This window comes from Atractosteus spatula, chromosome 10, assembly GCF_055471065.1.
Source record: "Atractosteus spatula isolate fAtrSpa1 chromosome 10, fAtrSpa1.hap1, whole genome shotgun sequence".
In the NCBI taxonomy this organism is placed as follows: Eukaryota; Metazoa; Chordata; class Actinopteri; order Semionotiformes; family Lepisosteidae; genus Atractosteus; species Atractosteus spatula.
In genome coordinates, this window is record NC_142715.1 from 21,682,344 (window position 1) to 21,691,299 (window position 8,956).

At 43.5% G+C, this 8,956-nt stretch overlaps 1 protein-coding gene across 1 annotated transcript in view; it reads right to left on the reverse strand.

The window, feature by feature from the left end:
- The window catches only part of LOC148825809 (scavenger receptor cysteine-rich type 1 protein M130-like), a 29,491-nt gene extending 21,736 nt beyond the window's left edge, over window positions 1-7,755 (reverse strand). The window contains exons 1-7 of the mRNA XM_088926344.1: window positions 7,584-7,755; window positions 6,627-6,699; window positions 5,628-5,642; window positions 3,230-3,495; window positions 2,165-2,389; window positions 1,003-1,230; window positions 460-558 (exon numbers count right to left, since the gene is read on the reverse strand). Coding sequence (XP_088782470.1) covers window positions 460-558; window positions 1,003-1,230; window positions 2,165-2,389; window positions 3,230-3,495; window positions 5,628-5,642; window positions 6,627-6,699; window positions 7,584-7,755 — 1,078 coding nt within the window. The remainder of the gene's footprint in view (window positions 1-459; window positions 559-1,002; window positions 1,231-2,164; window positions 2,390-3,229; window positions 3,496-5,627; window positions 5,643-6,626; window positions 6,700-7,583) is intronic.
- Between the last annotated feature and the right edge of the window lie 1,201 nt (window positions 7,756-8,956).

Genomic DNA, 8,956 nt, shown 5'->3' on the forward strand with positions numbered 1-8,956 from the left:
ATAAAATAGTTGTTCCTCTTCATCTTAAAGCACAGTCCCAGTCATCTTTGGAATTTGGTATGTTGTGGGAAAAGGCTGCTAAGGCTGCTGAAAGAAGGATGGTCTTTAGAGGAGATATTTAGGGGCTGGGATGGTTTTTTACCCTTTGTGTTTCTTTTTAAAAAGAGGGCAAGCTGTCAGCTGATGTTGCAGTGACAACTGTGATTGGAAAGGATGCCAAAGATGTCAGACTGAGTAGATCTCTCAATGAAAGTTCCGACAGAAGGACCTGTGTGTTTCGGTACAGGAGGTGAATTATTTAATTCTGTCTGGATATAGTTTCACTTTGGCTGCCTGCTCAGCCTGCTTTAGTCAGACCTCCTGGCTCCAGTCTGCTTCTACCAGGGCAGTGCAACAGGTATCACAATATGAACGTTAAACTAATAAAAAAAGACAGCAAATTGACCAAATGGTTCCTACCTGAGCACAGCAGGGACACTTCCTGTCCAGCACCACAGTTGACTCTCTGTGGAGAACTGCAGTTCACCAGGTGAGACTCGTCCCCAGAGCATTGAATACCTGTCAGACACACATCACTATCACTGTCCCATACAGAGAGTAGTTACAGACTTGTACTACAGAGCACTGAATACCTGTCAGACACACAGCACTGTCACTGTCAAATACAGAGAGGAGTTATAGACTTGTCCTACAGAGCACTGAATACCTGTCAGACACACAGCACTGTCACTGTCCCATACAGAGAGGAGTTATAGACTTGTCCTACAGAGCACTGAATACCTGTCAGACACACAGCACTGTCACTGTCCCATACAGAGAGGAGTTATAGACTTGTCCTACAGAGCACTGAATACCTGTCAGACACACAGCACTGTCACTGTCCCATACAGAGAGGAGTTATAGACTTGTCCTACAGAGCACTGAATACCTGTCAGACACACAGCACTGTCACTGTCCCATACAGAGAGGAGTTATAGACTTGTCCTACACAGCACTGAATACCTGTCAGACACACAGCACTGTCGCCAGTCTCATACACAGAGTTCTGGTGTATTTGTACTAAAAAGCCACAGCCCAGCTGTCTGCAGACCACAGAGGCCTCTCTGTAGCCCCAGGAGTGCTGGATGAGTCTCGCCCAGGTCCTGTTGTAGTGAACTTCTACCAGGCCATCACAGTGACTCTCTCCTCCTGACAGCCGGACTCCACCGTCTACAGCTGACAGGGAGGAATCTATAAAAATTAATAATCATGTTAATTTTCAGTCACACATTAGTAAAATAAAACAAACTCACAGAGGGGTTATCAGAAATGTTTTTTGTTTGTACAATTAACTTGATACACCACAGCTTATTATGTCACAACATACTGTAGTCTTTTAAAAATAGTCATCATAATTTTATGAATGGTCTTGCTTAAGAAGTTTGCTAGGAGGTCAAATTCTAACATCACACTTACTCTCTCTTCTAATACTATAAATATATAAATATTCACTGACTGACAACAGCTCTAGTTTCTAGGAGGGTTGTGACAGCACTGGGTAGGTGAGCTCAGCCCACACGTGGGGAGATGGGGGTTGGCTACCGGCCAGCACCTCAACAGGTGACTAGGACACTAAACGAGCACAACCTGCAGTGTGGACATCTGTGGCAGAAAGGGCTGTGAATGAGGAATGTGAATGTGGACTGACTTGTGTGTTCAGTTACACAGGGTGGGTGGAGCTGGAATTAGCTCCAGGGCTCCTATAAAACAGCATGAAGAGGTGGGTAATGGAAGGAAAATAGAAAACAGATAAGGATGGAATAAGTGGATGGATCTTGGGATTACAGTTGTGCTGGAGCTTTGTGGAGGTTAGGGCAGTTTGAAAAGTGAGGAATGTTTGGTGATTCTGGTAAGAAGGCTGCTTTTAATGGCATTCTGAACAGTAGGTCTACTGTGGCTGGCTTGGAGACCAAGACCATGTAAATGGATTTGGTTACTTCGTGAGTAAGTGGGACAGATTAAGATTTGACATCTTACTGATCCGTTATTTAAAGCTGTATTAATTCTGAAAATGTAAATATGTGTTGATTCTTACTAGAACAAATGACTCCAGCTTCCTGCCCATGAGAGCATGCAGCTCTGCCCCATGAAGAGAGAGCACACCAGGAGAGATGGGTCTCATTGCCGTGGCACTCAAAAACATCAACCCCTCTTGATCCATTGTCCTGTCCAAACCAGGCCTGTCCTGGAACTGCTACAGCCTCCCCACAGCCCAGCTGCTGGCAGAGAACAGTGGCGTCTCTCAGGTCCCAGTACTGGTCACACACTGTCCTGTATTCACCGCGGTACTGCAGCTCCACCCGGCCAGAACAGGAGTCAGGGCCGCCCACCAGCCTGTAGCCACTGTATTCTGCAGACAGGACAGGCGAGTCAGGAGCTGTACAATCTTAACATCACTCTAGTCTTTATACAAAGGACTGAGGACTCAGGAGCTATACAGCATAAACAAACTGTTATCTTTATAAAAAGACAGGGGAGTCAGGAGCTGTACAGTATGAACACAATGTCATAATGATTGATTTTACAGTGTGTTGATTGTAAAATAACTTCTCATACTTATACATACTTATTGAATATTTGACTTCAATACACAAGAGTAATTATCTTTCGCATTGTGACAAAAACGAATCAAGCAATGTGGAAATCACATGACCACAAGACCACTGCCTGCTGCAGCTCACTGACTGATCCAAAGATATTAGTCTGGGGCACAATATACAGTGCCCTGAGATACAACAGACAAGAAAATAAACAAATCTAAAAATTGAGGAAATGTATTCTAAAGAGGAAGAACATGCAAAATAAAATAAAAATCAGATTTTTTGTCCTTCGGTATTTGATTAAACCAGATGATGGTGCTGTCGAACAGACAATGTTATCAAAGATAATTGGCAAAGCTATAAGGAAGAGATGTAATTAGCCCACACTGCTCAGAGTGAGACATTGATGTGTTTAGCTTGGGATCAGTTCAGACAGCAGTGCTCTCTCCTATACAGACCAGGCTGGTGTCATAGCTGAGGGAGCAGCTCAGAGTGAAATATTGAAGTGTTTATACAGCTGGGGATCAGTACAGACAACAGTGCTCTCACCTGTACAGACCAGGCTGGTGTCATAGCTGAGGGAGCAGCTCAGAGTGAGATATTGAAGTGTTTATACAGCTGGGGATCAGTACAGACAACAGTGCTCTCACCTGTACAGACCAGGCCGATGTCATTTCTGTGAATGCAGCTCTGATGCTCCCTGTTTGAGGTTGGACAGTTGTGGATTCTGGTCTCATTTCCCCAACACTGGATCTCCTCTGTCCTGATCAGCCCCTGCCCCTCTCCAAAATGAGCCCCTCTCAGCAGCTGTGCTGGAAATCCACAGTCTAGTTCACGGCAAACGACCTCCGCGTCCTTCATGTCAAAGTCGGCCTCACAGATCGTACCCCAAGACGTCCCTTGCAGAACCTCGACTCTGCCAGAGCAGAGACTCCTGCCCCCTGCTAACCGCACTCCTGACATGTGACAAAGCAATAATACAAATTTTAACAGTATTACAGCACCTTAACAGTGTGCATAATTCAGTATATAAAAGTAAAATAAACTCTGAGAAATGACAATGTTTTGATGTTTTAAACATTTGCAACCTTTTAACATTTAAAAGAGCTTGAAATCGTCATTTGCATTCAATCTAAAAGTTTGAGAAGTATTTCAATTAGGGACATTCAGAGAGTTGGACTGAGGCCTTAAGAGAAAATGAAGGAGGACTGAGATCAAGACAGACAGCAGGAGCAGCTTCTGGAGTCTCAACGGCAGTTAGAGAAACTGAAGCCTCATGAACATTTATGAACCATTTAAACTACATCACCATAATTCCAGGTGGTGCTGTCTTCAGGAGTGTCCTGAAGAATATTTTTATATGTTCCACCTATGGAACATATAAAAATAGAAGTTACAGGACTGTCACAGCCTGGCACTACTGGAGCAACATTGTTTCACTTTGGCACTGACAGACACTCTGGACAAGACCAGGACTGTCACAGCCTGGCACTGCTGGAGCAGTACTGTCTGACATGGGCACTGACAGACACTCTGTACTGGACAAGACCAGGACTGTCACAGCCTGGCACTGCTGGAACAGGACTGTCTGACCTGGGCACTACACTCTGGACAAGACCAGGACTGTCACAGCCTGGCACTGCTGGAGCAGTACTGTCTGACCTGCGCAAATACAGACACTCCGGACAAGAACAGGTTGTGTTTCCAGCACCAGCTACACATACCAGGATCTAACAGTCATCTCCTGGCTACAGAGCATTGCAGGAACATGAAGAAACCTCAGTGACATAATGGCAGAGAGGTTAGACGTCCAGTCTTAAACAATAAATCTGAAATTATTATAATACTCTACTGAGCCCAACAGAACTGTTCTAGTTCATTTTTATTTATATGCAATGTTGTGCTGAGGGCTCATCTCTGAATTAAATCTGGGCTCGTCTGATCCAAGCCGAGAGTCATTAAACCAGAGGAGACCTGCTAAGACAGAATCAGCCCTGGGGCCGGTTGGCACTGTAGACAGACACACAGCCCACTGCAGCACTGAGCTCCACAATACTGAGCCCACAACACCATTAAAACACACCTGAAACCAGATCCACTGACACCTGACACCAAAATACCATTGAAACACACCTGAAACTGACCAGATCCACTGACACCTGACACCTGACACCTGAATACCATTACAATACACCTGATACTGACCAGATCCAGACAGCTGACACCAAAATACCATTAAAATACCCCTAAAACTACTGACCAGATCCACTGACACCTGACACCTGACACCTGAATACCACTAAAATACACCTGATACTGACCAGATCCAGACAGCTGACACCAAAATACCATTAAAATACTCCTAAAACTACTGACCAGATCCACTGACACCTGACACCAAAATACCATTGAAACACACCTGAAACTGACCAGATCCACTGACACCTGAATACCATTAAAATACACCTAATACTGACCAGATCCAGACAGCTGACACCAAAATACCATTAACATACTCCTAAAACTACTGACCAGATCCACTGACTCCTTTCACCAAAACACCATTAAAACACACCTGAAACTGACCAGATCCACTGACACCTGACACCTGACACCTGAATACCATTAAAATACACCTGATACTGACCAGATCCAGACAGCTGACACCAAAATACCATTAAAATACTCCTAGAACTACTGACCAGATCCACTGACACCTGACACCAAAATACCATTGAAACACACCTGAAACTGACCAGATCCACTGACACCTGACACCTGACACCTGAATACCACTAAAATACACCTGATACTGACCAGATCCAGACAGCTGACACCAAAATACCATTAAAATACTCCTAAAACTACTGACCAGATCCACTGGCTCCTTTCACCAAAACACTATTAAAACACACCTGAAACTGACCAGATCCACTGACACCTGACAGCAAAACACATTCAAACACACCTGAAACTATGACCAAAACCACTGACACCCGATGCCAAAACACCATTAAAACACACCTGAAACTGACCAGATACACTGACCCCTTGACCCAGTTGCTGGACAAACAGGATGAGCTACAGGTTCAGAGAGATAGAGATATTTTCATCTGTCCAGCTGCAATAACACACAAATGCAGAAGACATTTCCTAAATTGAATACACAGGTGCCTGAACACTTCCACAATTAAGAACGATAAATATTTAATAATCTAAAAATAATATTCACAACATATAACTCATTTACACTTATAATACTGTATAATTAATAGCATATGATATTTTACTCAACTATAATAGTCATTTATTATTTTCACACTATTTATTGATAATCATAGATGGTAGTAATAAGAGGGAGCATTAACAGTGGCAAAAAAGATTCGGTGAAAAGTGAGAAGGCATTGAAAATCACGTGGTTTTGTGGCCAGACTGCATTTTAACCAAATTACAAAAGTCACTACTCTGAAACCCATGACATACTGATAGAGAGTTCAGGATTCTATTTGTTCAGGTCAGATAGTCACATAGTTTATTGTCTTATGAGAGTCAATCTTGTGCTTCAGCCCATCTAGCAGGTTGACTGTAAAACTGTCTCCTCTCTGCTGACAGACAGCAGACAGGAGGGGTATGTCCTGCTACTGCTCTCAGACTGAGTCTCCTGTCTGTGTTTCTACTTCTGATCTTCACACAGGTAGAAAGACACACAGTGACAGTGAGGAATGTTATCACAGCTCTCAGCAGGACAGGAGCAGTAAGAATGGGAAGACAGATTGATCATGATGATTAAGACTGTGTCTCCTACCTGAACACCTCACTCCAGCGTCGTCATTGTGAGCGAAATTATACTGTTTCACTTCAGTGTTTCCACAGTCTCTCAGCACAGACTCTGACCCTCTGCAGTTGAACCCGCTCAGCAGGACTGATCCAGTCCCGGGGCCAAAGTGAGCTCCTCCTGGTGCTGAAAAAGCAGATCCACAGCCCAACTGTCTGCACACCACTGCAGCATCATCCAGATCCCAATTAACACTAAGTACTGTTCCCCACTCTCCTTTATAGTGAATCTCCACTGTCCCCTCACAGGGACTGGCTCCATTCACCAGCCTGAAATCAGCACTACCTGTGGAGAGAGAGATAAGTACTTAATACCAGGTCTACAGGATATTCCGTATATTTATGGATATTCCAAATATGACATATAATTTAACGTTGTTTAACTTCTTTGATGATATTGGTAGCAGCACAGTGACTGGGGATGATAGACAGACAGATAGGTACTTTATTTATCCCATGTGGGAAATTCAAGTGATACAGCAGCCAGGCACAATCAACACAGTACAGTGCAAATGTGGTAATACAGTAATATAATACAATAAATTTTAAAAAATTGAATAATTAGAAACAAAACAGAAAAAGCATACACAAAAAAGTATGAATTAACAGAACACAAGGAAGATGTAATACACAGTATAGATATCACACACTCCCAAGCACATTGCACAGAGTAGGTAACTATTGCATAGTTGTGAATAATAGTTGTGAATTCCACTTCCAGGTATTGCACTTCTGTAAACCAGGTGTAGACAGAACACCTGTAAAACAGAGCACCAGTTGTTACAGAGGAATCAGGTTTCAGGTGTACAAGTATGGTATCACAACAGGTCAGTGTTGCCCCTGTCCAGACATACTGTGGTTGGGTTGTAAAGTCTTACATGATCTTCTGCAATGCTCCCTGTCACACCATGGTAGGATCAGCCTGTTGCTGAACATGCTCTTCATTCTAACAAGCATGTCATGGAGGGGGTGTGAGACATTGTCCATGATGGATATTAATTTGGACACCTTCTTGATGAGCTTGTTCAGCCGATTAGCATCTCCCACTCTAATCCCAGAGCCACAGCACACCACTGACACTCGCTATGACAGACTGGTAGAACATTAGAAGCATATCACTACACACATTGAAGGACCTGAGCCTCCTCAAAAAGTAAGGTTAGCTCTGACCCTTCCTGTAAATGGCCTCAGTATTGTTGGTCCATTCCAGTGTGTCATCAATGTGGACGCCCAGGTATTTGTATGAGTTAACCATCTCCACGGCACTCCCATGTACACAGACAGGAGTAGGTTGGGCCTTCTTCCTCTTGAAGTCCACCACCAACTCCTTGGTCTTAGCCATGTTGATCTGTCACACCACTCCACAAAGCTTTTGACCAGTCCTCTGTACTCTGTCTCCAGCCCACCCTCAATACATCCCAGAATTGTAAAGTCATCTGAGAACTTCTGCAGGTGGCATGACTTCAAGTCACTGTGTGTGAGATACTGGTGAGTCGGTTGGTCTTCCGTGGAGGGTGATGAGGCATCGATTCCGGAAAAAGGACCATAGACAGGATTCAGGGAAGACACACAGGGTTTATTGGTGTTCACAGTGAAGTAGGGAAGTTTGTGCAGATGTGTGGGGAAAATCCAGGGAAGTTCAAGTGGAAGTCAGGAAGCAGTCCATTAGTCAGTTGCCGGGAGATCCATCAGGAGACGCAGAAGAACAGGAACACAGACGAGAATCCAGGAAATTAGGGACTCTCTTACAAGGCTCAGTGGGTCAGGGAGCGTAAACAGACCTGGGCCCTCAGGCTTCCTCCCGAAGCCTGGTGGTAGGCGGGCCATCGGGCTGCCATGTACCAAAGCTGAGCCCCGAAAGCACGAAGGCATAAACTTAAATATGAAAACTAAAACAAGGCACACCACGAAATAATGCAAGTAATTTAAAAGGTTAACATGAGGAGGTTGGAGTGCCCTCTGGAGGAGAGGATGGTGACCGTAACAGACTGTGTGTGAGATACTGGAGAGTCTACGAGTACAGTGTCTGTGTGTGAGACTGTGACTTCAGAAAGCTGCAAGTTGTGTTCTTCTATTTTTTGGAGCTGTGTTCTCTACAGTTGCTGTGGTGTAAGAAAGTTGAATTCATTATAGCTATTCTGTTGATTTGTGCATCAGGAAACCATGTGTAACAGCTACATGATATTAGTAGACTGAGCAGCAATCTGTATCAGGTAAGAGATTTAAACACTAATGAGGCACATTACTCTGAATAGTGTGCTTTGAAGATGAGAGAAGAATATACAAAATATTAACAGCACAAAACAGATTCTCAGTAGTAATTCATTTTTAGTTTAAAGTATGTAATATCACTTCCATTATACATCACAAATCATTATACTATTTTTTACATTACACAGTATTTTCTCTAGAAATATTAAACATACAGTATCAATAGTTTGTTGATAGCCTTTCCCGTCAGGATCTTAATGCTCAATTTATACACAGCACATTCCTTATGTACCAGTTACATTTAATTTTTTCTGCTTATTCACTGTGTTGTG